The sequence below is a fragment of the Aspergillus niger genome, assembly GCF_000002855.4.
Source record: "Aspergillus niger supercontig An11".
Lineage (NCBI taxonomy): Eukaryota > Fungi > Ascomycota > Eurotiomycetes > Eurotiales > Aspergillaceae > Aspergillus > Aspergillus niger.
This window is the reverse complement of record NT_166526.1, coordinates 2,406,530-2,424,641: the sequence shown is the minus strand read 5'-3', so window position 1 is coordinate 2,424,641 and position 18,112 is coordinate 2,406,530. Positions and strand designations below refer to the sequence as shown.

General features: G+C 50.4%; 6 protein-coding genes across 6 annotated transcripts, besides 1 other annotated feature; 4 read left to right on the top strand and 2 right to left on the bottom strand.

The window, feature by feature from the left end:
• Positions 1-2,793: 2,793 nt before the first annotated feature.
• Positions 2,794-3,607, top strand: An11g10100 (uncharacterized protein; the record flags this gene model as incomplete). The annotated part of the gene is made up of 8 exons (XM_001394931.3): positions 2,794-2,830; positions 2,913-2,963; positions 3,038-3,069; positions 3,140-3,156; positions 3,223-3,234; positions 3,289-3,386; positions 3,452-3,468; positions 3,527-3,607. The coding sequence occupies 8 exons, from the start codon at positions 2,794-2,796 to the stop codon at positions 3,605-3,607; spliced, it is 345 nt and encodes a 114-aa protein (XP_001394968.1).
• An 899-nt stretch (positions 3,608-4,506) lies between these two features.
• An11g10090 (uncharacterized protein) lies at positions 4,507-5,261 on the top strand (the record flags this gene model as incomplete). Its single annotated transcript, XM_001394930.3, has 4 exons — positions 4,507-4,534; positions 4,779-4,853; positions 4,964-5,056; positions 5,113-5,261. 4 exons carry the CDS (start codon positions 4,507-4,509, stop codon positions 5,259-5,261), a joined length of 345 nt encoding a protein of 114 aa, XP_001394967.1.
• Positions 5,262-5,861: 600 nt separating this feature from the next.
• On the bottom strand, positions 5,862-6,737 carry An11g10080 (uncharacterized protein; the record flags this gene model as incomplete). The annotated part of the gene is made up of 5 exons (XM_059750536.1): positions 5,862-5,901; positions 6,072-6,289; positions 6,407-6,554; positions 6,607-6,662; positions 6,732-6,737. The coding sequence occupies 5 exons, from the start codon at positions 6,735-6,737 to the stop codon at positions 5,862-5,864; spliced, it is 468 nt and encodes a 155-aa protein (XP_059606400.1).
• A 1,069-nt stretch (positions 6,738-7,806) lies between these two features.
• On the top strand, positions 7,807-8,919 carry An11g10070 (uncharacterized protein; the record flags this gene model as incomplete). Its single annotated transcript, XM_001394928.3, has 3 exons — positions 7,807-8,174; positions 8,244-8,351; positions 8,424-8,919. The coding sequence occupies 3 exons, from the start codon at positions 7,807-7,809 to the stop codon at positions 8,917-8,919; spliced, it is 972 nt and encodes a 323-aa protein (XP_001394965.1).
• An 816-nt stretch (positions 8,920-9,735) lies between these two features.
• An11g10060 (uncharacterized protein) lies at positions 9,736-13,058 on the bottom strand (the record flags this gene model as incomplete). Its single annotated transcript, XM_001394927.3, has 11 exons — positions 9,736-9,847; positions 9,901-9,971; positions 10,030-10,124; positions 10,178-10,321; positions 10,382-10,946; positions 11,002-11,210; positions 11,264-11,870; positions 11,954-12,007; positions 12,080-12,272; positions 12,566-12,587; positions 12,818-13,058. The coding sequence occupies 11 exons, from the start codon at positions 13,056-13,058 to the stop codon at positions 9,736-9,738; spliced, it is 2,313 nt and encodes a 770-aa protein (XP_001394964.3).
• A 657-nt stretch (positions 13,059-13,715) lies between these two features.
• An11g10050 (uncharacterized protein) lies at positions 13,716-16,470 on the top strand (the record flags this gene model as incomplete). Its single annotated transcript, XM_001394926.3, has 8 exons — positions 13,716-14,008; positions 14,060-14,497; positions 14,543-14,808; positions 14,863-15,372; positions 15,423-15,630; positions 15,873-15,916; positions 16,095-16,264; positions 16,312-16,470. 8 exons carry the CDS (start codon positions 13,716-13,718, stop codon positions 16,468-16,470), a joined length of 2,088 nt encoding a protein of 695 aa, XP_001394963.3.
• Positions 16,471-17,107: 637 nt separating this feature from the next.
• Positions 17,108-17,546: a mobile genetic element (Remark: Vader is flanked by 44 bp inverted repeats (IR);~Title: transposon Vader - Aspergillus niger).
• Positions 17,547-18,112: the final 566 nt, after the last annotated feature.

The following is an 18,112-nucleotide window of genomic DNA, read 5'->3' as shown; positions in this document are numbered from 1 at the left end:
CGAATCTGGAGATAACGTAAGGAGGACCAACTGGCACCTGTATGACCGACCTACCCAAGAAGGAAGTCGCAGTAGCCCGAGAGGGGGCAGGGATTACCGGGTTGAGACGGTAAATTATCCGGCTGACGGCTGCCAATCCGCGTGGTGCAATACCGCCGTATTACCGGCTTTGGGGGGGGGGGGGGGGAGGGGATCCGTATTTGCATTTGATGGATCCTCTGGTGGATGATCGGAGCCAGCTTATCCATAGGCTAATCCGAGGGCTGATAGTAGTATCCCTGATGGTTGGGGCTAATAATACCCACGGAGTACCTACATTGTACATAATCTGCTAGACTATGGAGCACTTCTAGTAAAAAAAAATAAGAAAAAGGCCCGGAGAATCCACGGTGTTCCTGCTGCTGAATATCTAGACTGAAACCAAACTAACTAATTACTTACTGATTTACTGACTTACTGTACATGTTTCTTTTCTTCTTCTCTGTGCAATCTTGCCTGATCTACTCTTGCCCCAAGGCTTCCCTCTCCGCATTCAGCAACTGACCCCGACTGACTCAATCCATGAAGAACTGACTAAGTAACCAGAACTTTGTTTGGTCTGTTGGATGGCCTAGTCCACCACAAGTGATCACGCTATTCGGTAAATCTATCAACCAATCCTGAATCGATCATCTTGGCATCAGATGATGGGGTTCCCTTCATTCGGACGATTCTACACCTGCAACTCGACGCGATTACCTGATGATATCGCGGCATATCGCCCCATTCTTCCGCCAGTGGCTAGCAGGCTAGGATCGGATGAAAAATGGAAAATTCCCAAGAGCCACTTGGATCAAGAGATAGGGACCATGGCGAGGCGACTCTCCGTGCCTAACCCAACCACAGCCATCTTAAACTCCGCAGATCGGCCCGTTTTAAGGGCGATCCCTGCTTGACAGACAGTACTTTGGGATTGAATCCCAACTTGTTTGCGTCGCCTTACAGTAGTGACCCTCCCGGGGATTAATCTACGATGCGCAATCTGTACGACGTTTGCAAGGGTAATAGAATCTTGTCATGTTCCATTGACTTTACCTGTAGCACACACAAGGTGATACGTGTGCGATCTCCTTGGAGAAGGAGGGGGAGGGATATGAATTTTCCCTGGCTGTCACATTCAAACATACGGTGAACACTTTTCGACTATCCGATTCAGTATCCCGACTGAAACCGATCCTAGATGGAGACTATTAGAACTTTGCCTAAAGCACACTTTCCGCGTCTTCCTTCTCCAAGACATTTTTCTCTTTTTTCGCCTTGAACCCACTCTCCATCACCCTGTGGGCCGTTGGATCAAGGGGATCCCATTCTCTCGGATTCCTCCAGTCTTCTCCTGCCTAAGCGCCCCAAGCCCCGTCGGGAAGATCCATTGCCGAAGGATGTTAGACATGTGTCATGATATTATTCTTCTTCATCATCCCCATCGCTGCCATCTGCCATCTGCCATCCTCAAACGTCCGGCTGCGGGATGCACCCTCTCCACAGTGGCATGACACTGCGTGGGAGACTGTGAGTACCGTATGACTATGCCGTCTGATTTCACGCTTCTCCGCATCTTAAATGGCACATCGCTGTAGATCTTCGATGACCTATCAGCCTGTAGATAGATAAATATGGTGTTTTGATTGCTTTCAGGTCGCCACATTTCCCCCAGCCCTTTTACGCGCTAGAGCACCTCCGTCTGCCCTGTGCTGCTGGGCATCTACTCAGCAAAGATCTCCTGTTTTAAATACGGGGAACAAGGATCCATGTGCTGAACGCACTGGATCATCCCGGAAACTCCGAGCGCACAGACTGGCGCACTACGGCTGGTACCAGATACTGGCCACGGAGCAGCCTTTCAGTAACACCATTCTAGCCGCAGGATGCAGTGCAACCCTGGCTGTTCCAGCTCGCAAATGGCCACGGTGAGATGGAGCGGATAGGTACACAAGCATGGTCCGGATCAAAATCGGGGTTTGCGAAAGGGGCTGCTCGGTTCTGAAAAGCCACGGAATGGGTCCTCCGTCGGAAGCCCAGCCCAACGCCCCTTATGCAAATGGAACAATCAAATGGAGATAATCAATTATACGCCTTGTTCTTGGGATAGAGAGGTCGGGAGTCCGTCCCTCCTTATCAATTGGTGTATTTTCCAGAAAGCACAGTGCATGCGTGTGTATCTTGCGTCGCCCGCCCGGTGGTGTTTGCGACACCTGAGCTGATCTTGATTCCAATCGCCGACCGTATCACTGCTGATCGCCCCTATCGCTTAAACTTAGTTGATCAGAAGTACAGAGCAGGCTGACCTGAGTGTCTGATACGGCTCAACCCGAAGATGGGTGATCTCCGAAGGGATCTCTGTCTGGTCCCTCATCTCTTGTTGACACACACAGCCTGTCCTCCGAAGGGACTAACTACGCTAATCTAAGGTGCCCGGCGTCGGAGCTAAACAGTCACGCTTTTTGAGTGTGGTTTACTCGACAATCATCCGCTAGTCCAGTAGTCAACATAATACGTAGCATCGGTTCATAGATAGCTAGAAGCTAGCTATGATTGCGATCGTCTTTCGTTCGCCAATGCCTTTGTGCACTCATAATGGGATAATATAATGGACAACTTATCATCCGGGGGAGATAAACCTCGGATCCGGGCAGCCTTTCCGCTTTGGTCTTGGCGTCACGCATCGCCTGGTTGGCCTGTTCGCCTGCCTCTCAACCTGAACGAAGGTACCTCTTTCACGGCCTGTGCAGTAGCCTCGGAGTATCAAGCGACAAGATGGCATCCAAGAAGGACATGCGGAGGTTGGACCTCGGTAAGTTTTCTGCTTCTACTGTCGGAAATATCTTGTTCTGGAATTTGAGCGTATCATTACTGACGTCGCCGCCGATAACTAGCCATCCCCTACATCGACCCTCCCAAGAACAAAGATGAGCCCGACATGTCTAGTATGTGATGATTGGATGATACAATCTCATTGTGGATGGGATAGCAAGGATAATCTGCTGATTGCCCGGTTCAGGCGCCATGTCCAGCACCATGCCTATGGCTGCGGTAAGTCGCGAGCCCCAATCTGAAGATCTTGTGCCTATTCATGCTTCAGACGCGCTAACACTTGCGGCAGATGTTCACCAGGAATAGGTGAGCGCAAGATCTAACACTTCAATCGGCTGTGTGGATATATTTTAACCAAGCTCGCGCGCGCAGAATGATCGGATGGTAAGTCGCCAATGTCTCAACGTTCGAGCAGCTGGCTAATGTTGGTCAATCCAGGGTCTCCTTCGTTTTCTCGCTTCAGTCCTGGCTTGGTGAGACTCCAGACCAGAAGAGAACAGCTTCGACTCCGGCCTACATGTCCGTCTTGATGTCCTGTACGTGTATACATTCTGCTCCTGTTACAAGGGATTCATGAACTAACTGCTGGTTGTGCTCATAGTGATGGCTTTGGTGGTTGTATGTTCCCGGACAATCCTGACGAACGATACCATCCTCTCTAATTTGCATTCTATAGACCTACTTCCCCATCTTCCTGCCTCCCCAGAATGCGCGCGCTGCCCCGGGCGCTACTGCATCCACTACTCCTTCCCCTTAAGCGACAACCGATTCTGTGATACCATTGCCGACGAGTTTCGATACAATATAATACCACCAAGTCTTTCAGTTCGCATAAAAAAGAGAATAGGGTTGGGAAGTTGGGTTTGACGGTGGTCAAATGAGGAGAGACACGATCAGTTAGTTCAAAGCCCTTTGGTCATCTGTCTTCTACTTTTTTGTACAGGGCGAGACTGTGATGCTGTATGAACAATATAATACTTCAATTGTCATAATATCATTTTTATCTATCATTTAGCTTGATTGCCCGGGTTGTTGTGGCGAGCTTTGGATGTCATCCAAAACACTGTTCAACACTCCCATGTGAAATATGTGTGAGGATGAACTCGACATGACGGATTTTCTAATGTAAATCATACAGTCAAAAGCGATGTGCAGCACCCAAATGCGTAGAAACGACGTATGTATGAGAGGAGCCCGGGAAAAACGGAGAGGGGAGAGCCCTTGGCTTGCCACCGATATCCAATCAGCACCCCGGTTTGGAAACCCAATTATAGCATTTGTCTAGAAGCCCGGCGCCTCCTCAGCCCGCCAGAGGCAAAGGGTAGCAATCAGAACGAACCTTGAGCCTAAAAGACGGTCCAGTCATGGATGGAACGTACCAGATCAGCGCGCTGGAAGGGGGGGAAAGAGGGCTTAGTCACAGATACACCGCCTTCCCCCACAAGGGCGCTAAGGCAACGCCGCGCCCCTCAAAAGGCTCTTCTGTTCTTCTTCCTGCTTCCTTCCCGATCACCACCTCATCCACTTTTGAACCTCCAGCTCCAAGTCTCCCAAGACTCTACGATCACTCCGATTTCCACAGAGATTTAATTCTCTCCCCTCGCTCACTTCCTATACACCGCTTTTAAGGGCCGTTTACGACGAAAGGCCGAGTTTATGTCCATCGAAAACCTCAAGACCTTCGGTGAGTCGCTTCGCCACCTCCCCTCCCCCCCTTCTGTGGACATCGTCACCAGGCCCGCAGTACTGCCTGCAGCAGATGTTGGTCTCCCTAGCGATGGTTTTTGAAAAGATCATTGCGAAGTTGGCTCTTCTTGCTAAGGCTTGGCTGTGTAGCCAGGGTTGTCCCTTTTGATCCAACTGCGTCACAAGTTGGCGGGGTAATACTTGGTCATGAGAGCCTGAGGCTGACACGTGCTCTTCCACAGACCCCTTCGCCGAAGCTGACGAAGACACCGGCGAGACTAAACAGTCTCAAAATTACATCCATATACGGATTCAACGTACGTTCTATTGTCGTCTTCTCCACGTGGTGCCTTGGCCCCTGTCATCGTCGCTGGTGGCGCCACGCTGTCTTGTCATGCACCTATGACTAACATGTATCTGTCCACAGAGCGCAATGGTCGTAAGACCTTGACCACCGTCCAGGGTCTTCCTAAGAAGTTCGATCAGAAGAAGATCTTGAAGGTCATCAAGAAGAAGTTCGGTATGTTGTCGCCTACTACCTACGTGCCTCGCCATATCACTAACTTGCCTTGTCAGCCTGCAATGGCACCATTGTCAACGACACTGAGATGGGCGAGGTGATTCAGCTGCAGGGAGACCAGCGTAAAGATGTTCAGGAGTTCTTGACCGACAAGAAGGAGGGTCTCGAGCTGGACGCCAAGACCATCAAGGTCCACGGTTTCTAAGCCAGACGCCACGCCCCCGTTCCGGTCCCTTCTTCCCAGTCTACGTTCCCCTCAGAGCGGTGCGGTAGGGGACAGTATGTGCCCACCTGCCCTCCTGATGTGGCATTGCGGTTCCCGCCACTGCCACGAGGGTTGTTCGGTCTGATATATTGTCTGCTGCTATTACCGCTTTTTACCCGGAATACTGGACTTGGGCCTTTTGTCGAATTGATGCACTATCAAGTTGGTCATCTTTCCATTCGCGACTAGGCGATGGAAAGAGGCCCAGTGGGTCTGGCTTCCCTGACTCGACTGCTACATCTGGAATGGGATAATGACGGAACGAGGCGTTGGTAGATACCCAATATCTTCATAGATGATTTACTTCTTCTGTTTTCTACTTCTTCTGTGTCGTGTCTTTGCTTGGCTTCGTGTGGCCACCAGTACGTGAAAGGACAGTTTCGGCCTGCTTCATTGCAAGGGTTGAATAAAGGATGGGGAGACTTGGTCTCGATCACTCGTTATATCTAAATGTTCTAATCGTTGGTGTGTTGCATTACCGCCTTCACTGTCATTACCGTGTCCATGCTCAAGAATGAACTTTCATTCCTGGCGGAATGGTTATGGTGAAATACTTTTCGGTTCAATCTTTCCTCTTACTCTAATATCCGTAGTTATCGTGGATTTTAAGCATTCTACGAAGAAAACCTGATATAATTTACGTAGTGCGTGTCTTCTTTGGGGCAAAAGGTTACACAGTTGGAATGATAGCTACTAGCTAGTCTATGGAAACAGAGCCGTGAACATCAAGTCGAGTCCGTCCTAGCTTACAATTCGCCGACTGCAGCTCGCTCGTCTGACACTCGCATACGAAGGAAGATAGCCACAGCCCAGTCCCAAAGCTTGCGAGTAATGACAAACACGGGCACTTCGGGCTCATTTTCACGGGTCAGATGCAACTGGAGGAGAAGCGATGACATGCTGACGAAACTGGCCACGGCCACAACGAGAAGCGCAGCTGCAGTTTCACGCTTGATTGTAGCATGGTTCTGGGTGGCATGGTAAAGGAAGGTAAGGGTCTAATGTGGAAGAAAGGGGGCAAGTTAGTTTCAGATTTTCCGATCATCGAGGGTAATTATGCATTGAGGGGAATTCGGGAAGCTTACAGTGGTAATGGATATCCAGGCTGGTAAAAGAAGACGGGGGTCGGACGAAGCTCCAGAGAGGTAAAGGACCCAAGAAGTGATATAAGCAATCAAACCGTTTGTAGTAAGGAGACGAATAACAACAGCTGGTGGGGTATAGTTCAAAAGCCTGGGCATGTTAGCGATAATCTCGTCAATTTAGAGGATCAGGGAAAGCGTACCATCGAGACATCATACAATCAGCAAAAAAGTAAGAAAGATACGCGGATGCACTGCACTATAATCATAGTTAGACCTGTTCGCTGACGAGCATGTGCAAAGAAAAGGAGATAGGGCATTCACATACCCACATAATAGCCAAGGCCACCTCTGTTACCCGGAATCGTCTTTCAACATCCCAGTCTTGACTAACACTCCCGACAATCGCCGCCGCCCACCCCTCATGTCCCACGCCTGGTCGAATATGCAGCAGTTCGGCCAGGAAGGTGAAGGCACATCGGAGCCCCCACCACGCGGCAGGCACAGTGCTCAGCGCGCGACAGATCAGTAAAGGCAAATACCATTTCCGATCAACTCCTAGAATGACGGCCACCCGGGGATGAAGGGCAGAAGGGGCCGAATGACCAGCATCGTTGATACTAGGAGTGGGGGACGCGGAGGAGGCCGGGGAGGGCGGGACGACAGTCGAAGGGGCGGAGGAGGGGGCCACGGCTTTATCGTTGGAATCCACTTTTGAGAGTATGGAAGCCAGAGTAGTATAAAATGGTGAGTTGGGGGTCGTGGGAATGGAATCCGACAGCGAAGCAATCAAGTCAGGTTCAGGAGAAGACGACCGGGCATGAGACGAGAAGGATGGAGAAGCAGCATCACGATAAGGAGGAGCCAGCCTTAAATCCCGGCATATGCGGCCGTCACGCAGATATTACCCGAACAAGCGGCAGACAGATCCGAAGAATGAGAGTCGTTGGTGGTAGGTCCAGAGCTAAATTGTCTCTGATCGGACCCCTAAGCGGTATAGATTCTCTCTGTTGGTGTACGGCGAAACTCCACGAAACAATCAGGTAGGCGGTGCTTGTGTCCGCGGCGGTCGGTGATGATGGAAACGCAACGGAGGCCAAGTCCGAATCAATGAGCACACGCTCTTCCTGTCGTTCGAGAGAGAAGGCCGAGGAATGAAGCTGGGGAGGCGCACGACAGGCGGGAAAGTGCATGGAGGGAAACTTCATCAAAAGAAAGGGAAGCCAAATCAGCCAAAAAGCGAGTCTCGCGGAGAACCACCCGCCACGTGACCCGGGGCCGCTCGGCGGAATTTCTTTGGCTTCGTTTTACGCGCTTCATCTCTTGCGTCCAGCTCTTCCCCGGCCTCTGCGTCTTGCTCTGTTCCGTCTGTCGAGGTTTTCCCTCTGGCCGCTACTCTCGTCATGGCGTCCTCGCTGTCCAAGGGCCCCTTCTCGGCCATTCGATCCAGCAACGCTCCCTTCTCTGCCTTCTACTCCGGACCGGCCATTGCTACACCATGCCAACGCCGATACCTTTCTCAATCCTCTCAGCGCAGTGCTGGCCTCCGCGGCATGCCTCAGAACATCTCCATGCCAGCTCCCGCTCAACCTAGTATGCGGACCCGGGGTAGGGGTATGCCTAGGACGGATCTCCCCCAGGACATCGGACTTCTGCCGGGAACCTTCATCCGGCCGCTTTGGAGAGATATGCCCTCCATCTTCCAGCAACCCTCGGAGCGTTTACATATGGAATGGCTGTGGATCAAGTCGGCTTTTCAGAACTTCATTGGGTGGGTTCCCATCTCTCTTGGACCGCCGTTCAATGGCTGCCGACGTTCGGGCTGCTAACAAGACGACAGAGTCCTCGCCTACTGCAAATGGCTCAACAAGGGACTTGCACTTAGGCTGAAAGAGCGCCGACAGATTGCTTCCGAATACCACAAGAAGATGTACACTGCATTTGCCGCGTAAGTGTCCAGTCCATTGGTTCCACTACCTTTGCCTCCCCATACAAGTCGTTAACGCTTCTCGCGAGACAGCGGCGATATTGCTACCCTACGCAAGGTGTGTTGCACCGGCCTTGCCAACCAGCTGAGCACCCGCATCGCTGCTCGTCCCAAGGGTGAGCGTGTCACTTGGAACCTGGACAGTTACATTCGCTCTCCGGGCACCTACTTCACCGGTGTTCGCGTTATGTCGGATCGTGCGACTCAGATTCCCGAAATCCCCAACTCCGGAGTTCGCCAGGTCGTCCTGCGCATCACCAGCCGCCAGTCGAAGGGCACGACGAAGGCGTCTCCCAACGGTGCCCCGGCCGATAGCACGGCCGTGGCCAACAATACCAAGCAGCAGGACTGCACCGAATACCTTGTCATCCAGCAATTCCGCTGGGCCGGCGAGGAAGACCAATGGCGCGTCTGGGGTCACGCTACCCCCACGACTGTGGAGGACCTGGAGAGTCCCTTCTTCGCCCGCGGCATGAGCCTGGCGGACCGTATGGAGGCTATGAGGGAGACGATGACTGGAAAGAAATAAGCCAGTCATTCAAGTCACATCCGATCTCCGTTATCGTGAACTCAACCCAACAATTGTAACAAGACCTGAGTGCTACCCAAGCCTCTTCCACTTCGGGGCCGCTCCTTGGACCAGCAAACAAGGGGGCCGTGGTTTCCAAGGCCCGCATTGCATTGTATGATACGCAGTGACGAAGCACAAAAAAGTGTTCATCTGTTAGCTTATTATCTGCTACTACTACTACACATCATCTCTCCCCCCTCCCCCATCCTCTTGCATCTGCCGTTGGCTGCGGAATCACTGCTTCGCATCCAATTCGATTCTTATCATGTGTTATTGAGAACTACCCGATACCATGCAGTCGATTGATTCCTATGCTTTGTGTTTATCATTCATTTCTCGTCTTTGACGACAGACGGGCAATATTGGGGCTCATAGCATATCATTTCGTTGCGATTCTGTACTATATCTGATTGGCTATTATCTCACCAATTTGAGTCTTGTAATTATCTACACTTCAAATTACCTCTAAAGACTTGCAGTACCGGTTCTAGTAAGTTTAGAAAACTTAATTAGGTCCTGTTTCGTATCCTGGTATCGAAGTCTTGGGAAAACCAGTAATCACAGCAGCCCACCCATCCCAAGGGGAATACTATGTACACTTGTAGTAATAGCAGGGATTGACAAGGACAATAAATAGAAGAACAAGAATGGAGCGGGTTAGATCGTAGCAAAAATGGGAAACGTGGTATTCGCGTAATATTAAGGTTGGCAAGAAGAACGGCAAGGTTGGACTTTATCCAGTAACTTGCGTGTCGTTGGTCAAAGACGATGGATCTAGTCGTCGTCGAAGATTTGGAACGTGTTGACAAGGATAGTCTCGATGACTCGGACCTGCCAGCCGGCATCTGCGATGTTACCGCCGGAGTTGGCACCCATAAGGGTGGGTCTAGAAATTGTTAGTCGGCAAGAGATAGAGAGGTCGAGAGTGTCATGACTTACCCGAAACAAATGGCAATGTTTCCTGCATTCATCCGATTTTGTGTGTAATGCTCTTGAATTTTGTTGAGGTGCTTTGATGTGTTAGTTGAGAGGTCTTCGAAAAGGGTAGGGCTGAATTAGTGGACATACCAGTATCAAGGCCCTCAGCGTAGCGTAATGAGCATCTGGAAGGTTGTTGACCAACGCGTGAAGTGAGTCACGGCGCTGGATGTCATCGTCGATGCCTGCATAAAAGTGGTTAGTTCGTGGTCAAACAACCTTGATTTGAGTTGCTTACGGGCGGCGTTAATGAAGTCAGTGTAGAAATGTGATGTGAACAGCGGGTCCGGCAGGTCTCTGAAGAATTGCTTCAAAAGTCCAGCTACACTGTTAACATCATGATAAAAGTTCTCTGGGTTGGTAAAATCGACTTGCGAAGAATCTGCCCACTCATTAGCTAGGGCTCAATATGAAAGTAATAAGTAGGGTGATCAAAACGCACCATTATCGAACAGCGCCTTCATGTGGCTGATATGAGTTGCGCTACCAGAGAGTCGATAAATACCCTCCATGTCCAACCCAAAAAGCTCAATAGCCTGGAAGCACTGGTATACAATCATGGGAACGGCTGTCCCATTACGGGTATATAGGTCATCCAAAGATACGCCAAACACCGGCTTCAAAGGAGGAAGATTAGGGCTAGGCTGGAAGCCATTCCCGGCTGGACCTAGCGGCGTCTTTGCCGGTAGCGCAGGAGCTTGATTTAGATGCTGCTGCTCAGAACTCGACGTTGGGTAGGGAGGCTGGAAAGGCGGAGACGAGTAAGAATCGGGGTTTTGTGGGTATGGCAATGACTCAGTGGCCGGGGGAGATGCAAGTGCCGGCGCAGGAGCGGGGGCCGGAGCGGGAGCGGACACTGGTGCTGGTGCGGAGGGTTGAGACGATGCTGGAGTAGAAGAAAGGAGGTTTGATTGCGAGAATGATTGGGGCAAGAACATTGACTGGCGCTTATTCTGCGTGTTCGGTTGCGAAGCAGGCACAACGGGCCCAGAAGATCCCCCAAGCGTCTGGAATTCAGGACTTAGCTAAGAACATCCCGGCATCGGTACATGCAGGACTCACCGGATGACGTTTGTACTGGATCTGGTCTGAAGTCACAGCAGCAGGGTTCCGCTCATGGCTGAGAACGTATTCGTTGAAGTCCTTCTCATTGTCGATTTGAGACACGACTTCATACAAGCTCTTTGGAGCAAGAGCCGGATTTGCCGAACCATCCTTCAACGGGCTGATGGCCAAGCCTTGTCCAAGTAGCAGCTTCTCGTTGAAAGTTGCTATGATACCGTTAGCATAGTATCTTACAACAAAGTGTGGGCTTCGAGCGCACCAAATTTCTGCAACTGCAGTGTAAGACCAGAATCGCATTCCGCGATCAGTTTCTGGATATTTTGTACAGCCTGAGGTCGAAGGGTTGACACCAGCTCCTGTCGCGCCGACTGTGCAGCCTGGACCTTGGAAGCATAGTCAGAGTCAGCGTTCTGAACCTTGCGCAGCAGCTCTTCTTCATGCTGCGCAGCCGACTTGTGACCCTTCAAGCCAAACTTTCCACCCTGCTTATCGCCAGTCTTGACCCGGTCGTATTGTTCAGCAAGCGATTCGTATTTTGCTTTTGCCTTCTCCGCAGAAGTCTCCGCTTCCAGGACCCTCTTCTCCGCACTCAGTCCGGTCTGCTTCCATTGCTTACGGCCCCGCTCAATATTGGACGCGAGTTCATTAAGATCATCGGCCATCTGCTGCAGAGACACGGAAAACTGAAGTCCGTGGTCCGCCATGCGGTCGTGGAAACGATTGAGTTCATTGTAATTCTGACTGTAAGTACCTTGGCGGTTCTCGTTGCGATAAGCGGAGTCGTGAAGGGAACGAGAGAGCTTGCGCAAGCCTTGCGCATGCTCTTCCTCCAGAGATGACCGTTTCTTGAGGAAAGTAGAGAAATCCTATAGCCATTGACGTCGTCGGTTAGCGTCCGTGTGCTTTCTTTGTTACCCTGACAGCAGTGGGGGTGGAACCTGAAACGAACCTTGGCCGAGGAGACACTTTGCTTCAGTCGGGTCAGGAGAGTGGTGACACCGATCTATATATGAGGGGATCTTTCGTATCAGTACGTCACGGTCTATCTCGTAAGCATGCCATGGACATCACGCACATCAGAATAGACGACCTTGTCCAGACGACCCTTCAATTCTTCCGACATAGGGGCTGGACCGGGACGGGGCTCTAGAGCTCCGGGGTGGCCGGTAGACCCGGCACTGGACGGTGGCGCATCGGGGTCATGCGCTGGACTATCGTGTAAAGCGGAGTCTGCCATGGGGGGTTGTGCGGGAAAGGCGTCAAGGCGACTAATGAGCGAAAAGATAGAAGAAGCACAGATGTACTGAACGGGTTGGTTGAGGGGGAAGGAGTGGGAGTGGGAGTGGGTATATAGTTTGATAGTGGTGGATAGTAAGAAGCTCGGGGGTTATTGCGGAAGCCTACGAACTCCCGACAGCTGGAGAGTTGCTATTCCGGGTAAGGCTGCCGTGGGGGAGGCTGAGGTGGTGTGTGTGGCTGAGGCACTCCAAAGTCAGTGACTGGTTCCTGATGATGCGTTTGTTCCTTACCGTAGTCTACTTTGGGGCATCGATCTACTTACTTGACGGATAGTAGTGATATCACTTGCATCATTTGTTTCCATCATTATTACAGAGATTGTTATCTAACTATTGGATTCACTGCAAATCAGACGATTATTTAACATGTGCAGTATCGATACACACCTACGTCATTTGTCTGGAATGTCAGATACCAATGATCTGTCCTACGGTGCTTCGTTCCAGACCATATCTCTTCCAGGTACCTAGACCGATTTTTTGCGTATCAAGAGTGGAGTATGGAATGTACTTACCATGGGTACTTGGATAAGCTTTCCTCAGTTCTAGAATTGATTGCTGGATCGAAAGAATGCTAACTCGTTCCGTCTTCCCATCTTTATATAGTTGGTTGACTTCAAATCCAGGCAGCCCCAGCTGACTCAGCTGCAACCGCCGAGATTCGCGAGAGATTTCCTCCGTCGCCCACCAAAACCCACCCAAAGTTTTCTGCCGATTTCCGGCACCTGCACGCTGGTTCCTATCTGCTGCGCTCATCATTTTGCATGTGTTAACGGGTCCCGCGGTTCCAAGACCGTCGGATGTTTCTTGATTTATACTGATGGATCTGGAGTTCCGGGGTGTCCTCGCACCGACTGGGTTGGCGACGCATGCCAATCTGATAACACCCCCGGCCTCCTCTAGCGACCTTCGGAGCACCCCGAGGCTGCCCCGGCCGGTGACAGGCTTCGACTTCGCGTCCAAAAATTTAGACTCTTGCGGCATGGAGAAGATCCCCGCCATCACGGGCAAGCGGAGGGGTGGCTGTAGAAAGGCCTGTAATGAGTGTAAACAGCAAAAGGTAAGCTAATTCTGTTCCCGGCCTTCGCTATACTTTCTACCATGTGTCTCGGATGAGAGGATCTATGCATATCACTATCGATGCTTAGCTTCCCTCCTCCTCCACCTCGCCCCATCTTATCTCATCTATACGACTGGCTGAACATGGACCTTGTCGATTTCATAGCTTCGATGCGACATTGTGCAGACTCCCGCGGACGCTTGTTCGCGCTGCCGCCGGCTTCAAATAGAATGCAAAGTCGAGCCCACTTTTAAACGCATCTCGAAACGAAGGTAGCCTCTCAACCTTTTATTCCCTCTCCCTATTGGACCTCGTTGTGCCTGACCAGTCATATATGCAGGCGTAATGCTGAAATGGAACGGGAGATCGCAGAGCTCCGGCGGCGGCTTGCTACTGGTGATCAGTCGCAGTCTGTAGAAGCCAATGGCAGCGACGAGCTCTCCCAGTGTTCCGAGGATGTATTCTGTCCTCCTGATGCGGCAGTTGCGAGCAGAGCGCGGCCGCTGTCGGCGCCGTTGGAGCCTCAGCCTATGGCTACCCCTTTGACCATGCACAGAGATGGGTCTATTCTTTCCCAAGATGATAACCCATGGAGGCTGGAAGATGTCTCGCTGTCCAGGACAAGGGTTGCCCGTCTGTTTGAACAGTAATATACCTGCCCCACCTTTCCATGCTACTGTAGCTTACAGGCATCCAGGTTCTTCAAGTACTATCACCCGTTTCTTCCCCTGTTGAACCCGCAGAAGCCTCCGGATGAGTATCTGCGCCGCTGTCCTTTGCAGGCTTGGTCTATTATCTGTGTCGCTAGCCGACGAGCGCCCTCGGAACCCGGCCTCCTCAGCGCGCTCTCGGGGCCTTTCAGCAGACTGCTTTGGTCTACCATTACCGGAGTTCCCCAAGACTACCGTGTGGTCAAGGCTCTTTGCCTTCTCTGTACCTGGCCATTGCCCACTACCAGCCAGAGGACTGATGCTACCTTTATGCTGAGCGGGCTAATGATGCAGATATCCATGCAGCTTGGGTTGCACCGTCCAGTCCAAGCGGAGGAGTTCACCACTTTCCGGATGGAGGTTCAAGGCGAGGCCGTCAAGGATCGTCTGCAGACGTGGGTCATTTGTAACATTGTGGCTCAGAAGTAAGTCTGCTGATCTCTATCGCTGGCACATGCTAACTGTAGCAGCGTCGCCACCGGCTACGGACAACCTCCGTCAACCATCTACGACTGGGCACTCGAGCCCGCATCGCTTCGAGATGCAGACTATCACCCTTCCGAAGACCTCAAGACTCGACTGCGTATCGAGAAGTTCTGCGACCGTGTGACTAAAGCACTATACAGCAGCAAGCCGGACCCGGTGGAGTTCATTAGCTCAGAGAAACTGCTGATTGTACAGCTCTTGGAGAATGAGCTTCGGGACATGGAGGTTGAATTTGGCCGCGATATCTCCAGTTAGTTTTCCGCATGCTTTGATATGGTTTGGCAGATACTAACTTGCCCTGCAGACATTAATATGATCCATCTACGAGCAGCTGAGCTGCATCTACGATACTTTGTATTCCTAGGCTCTAGTGCACGAAGTGATGATCTGACGAAGCTATTCATCGCTACCACATCGTTCCTCGGTCGTGTGCTCGACCTGGAAACCTTACCTGGAGAGCTTATCGGGCATGCCACCAACTACATTCTGCAGATGATTGTTTCCGCCGCATTTGCCCTTATGAAGCTGCTGAAGAGTGAATTTCGACGCCACATTGACTTTGAACATGGGAAACTGTTGTTCAATGGAGCCATCTCGGCTATCAGGAGAATTAGTGTCATGGACCACGACCGTCCAGTGCGCCTGGCTGACATTCTGGCGCAAATGTGGAATGCTGGTAGCCCCGAGGGCCCAGCAGGAGAGGATGCCCTGCAGCTGAAAGTGCGCTGCCGGATGAGCATGAGCCATGTTTATGATACTGTCTGGCGTTGGCGCCAACGATTCCGCCCTATGAAGAGCATTGAGGATCCGCAAGGTATGTATATCATAGTCCCGATGAGGATAGTATCCACTAACTTAGTATAGCTACTATGGCGAACCCTAGTGTTTCCGCGACGGCCGGTCCTATGACTCGGCAGCAGCAGGAAGAGGCGCTGGCGGACCCGGGATTGATCTACCCACCGAACTTCGACCAAGGGGCCTTTATCAGCGAAGCCGGGTTTTCGGAGGTCTTCGATTCGCTCAACTGGGTCTTTGATGGAATTCCGGACACGTTTGTTGCCCCCCCAGTCATGTAGGCCAAGTCACGCATTGCATCTCAGGCGTCGGTGGGAGTTTCTGTTTCGTGCGGATTGACAGCAGTGTACACACAAAAAGAAAAAGCTAAAACTGGGTGATAAAATGGACAAGAGGATGAAAAGGAAAGGCATTTATATTTCTGTGGATACCTTGTACGCTGTTCTGTACATATGTTCATGCTTATGACGTTCCCACTAGATACCATTGAGAATTGATAGCGTTAAAATTGACTGACAGGATGCTAGAGAGTTCACGGATCGGAGTAGTAATTGTGTCACCCAGTAAGTTAGACTAGTAACCCCACCCTACTTAGTGACCTATCTTCCTCTCTTCAGGTTTTCTTTCATACATTGACAGGCCGATGGAGACGGAGTTAACTACATGGAAGGAATACTGTAGAGCTACTGCGATAATAACAACTTTCATCCGATCACCAACTTTGACTTGATCAGTAGATAGATCTGCCACCATGCAACGACGACGACGATGATGATGGTGGTGGTGGTGGTGAGAGAAAGATACTTTCATGTCAGTACTACTGTCGGGATAGGCCCGACCCGATCCAGGGTAGTACCACAAGTATAAGCACCATCATCTTCTTCTCTATCGTCACGAGACCAAATCCCAAAGTACCATGCTTCAAAGTACCATACTTACTAGACTAATTCTCTTCCAGGAAAAGATCAGGGAAAATAATGCCTTCATGCCACGCGACGAATCGGGTGATGAAACCCAAGGCTTGCAGATGCCCAGAATAGACGACCTCCAGGACGGACTGCCATTCGATCGGAAGGGTGAGCGGGGCGCCCATCCTATCTGCGGTTACAGCAAGTAACATGTAGACTACTGTAGGTAGGACGCATCTCTAAGTAGTGTAGGCTGGGGGGGTGTGTTTTTTATTTCTAATATTAGAAAGTACTACTGTACTTACTACTTACTTACTGTCTGTGCTTGGTTGGTTGGTTTAGTGGTGGTGGTGGTGGTGGCGGTCAGACGTCTTAACTAGTTGGGATAGAAGGTAACGGGATGGGATGGGATGAGATATGGAATGGGGATGGGATGTGGTCCGTGGGTTAGGGAGTTGAACAGTACTAGACGATTGGATCCAAAGTCATGAACTGTGCGGTTGGTATCTATGGCAGCATCGCCAATGGATGCGTTTCTTTCCCCCTGAACCAGCAGCTCTGCAAGCGCCGTCCCTTGGCTCCCAGCGGTCGATCACCCAACCCTCTCTCTCTTTCTCTGCCTTTCCGGAGATCTATCTTCCCTCTGGCTGGGATGGGATGGAGGAAATCAAGATAAAGGGTTGGTGGTTATGATGATGGTGATGATTATAATTAGTATATCTCATTAGTTAGTAGGATAGAAACGAGGGATTGGTTGAGCTGGAGTGATTGGTGGCAGGTCGAGGATTCTCCCAGCCATGCTCCTCTCTTCTTCTCTACTACTTACTACTACTACCACGACGACTAACGTAATCAACGGTCGAACGGGCCACACGGTCAGGCGGGCCATCCTGAAATCCCATATAAAAGATGTCTTTTTGATTCTATTATATATCAACCAGTACTACTTCTATGAAGCTCTAACTTTGTAGATAGTTTATATATATAAGAATAAGTATTCCATGAATTTTTCAGATTTTTAGAATTTTTACTTTGATAATGAAACCAGATTCTTATATAATACATATAAATACAGATATTGTAATATGATAAGTCCATAAGTAAAAGTATATTCATTTTTAGAAGGTATATAGATATTATTTATATTATTTAAAATCTATATAGAAGAAATCTAATTCTTCTAGACCTGGATGGTAGAGATATATTATGTTTAAAAAGATATCTTTTGTATAGTATTACCAGATGGCCCGCCTGACCGTGTGGCCCGTCCGACCGTTGATTACGTTACTAAGTTACTCACTAGTCAGGACTAAAGAGCGTCAGTGAGCAGCAGCAGCAACACTAAGGAGACCGACCAAGACTCCCCCCATTCTTTTCCCTTTCTTTTGCTTCAGTCCATGATTGGTGATAATCCGTGATACCTGTCCAGTGGCTATCTTTCCAGCAAGGTGAGCTATCCAGTACCTATCTCTTCATCCACCCATCCTCATTGTCGGTATTGTGGTTGTTCTTCTTCTTGTTCTCCATCCCCAACCAAGATTCTCCACCAAAAGCCGAACTGGAACTGATTGATCCATTTCCATTCAACTTGCCCCCCTCCTAGTCTGCTACTCTCTGTCTTCTTCTTCTCTCTCTCTCCCTCCCTCTTCTCTTTCCCTTATCCACTCCACTAACTCACTAACTACTTTCTCACCTTCTTCCTCTTCCTCCTCCTTTAACCCCCCGCCCCCGTCTTTTCCTCCCTGTCTGTGTGTGATTCAGTGCTGCGTGCAGTCTGCCCTTTTTATTTCTTTATTCATTTCTTATTATACTATTTTTTCTTCGTGACTCCCTCCTGCTCCATCAGCGCGG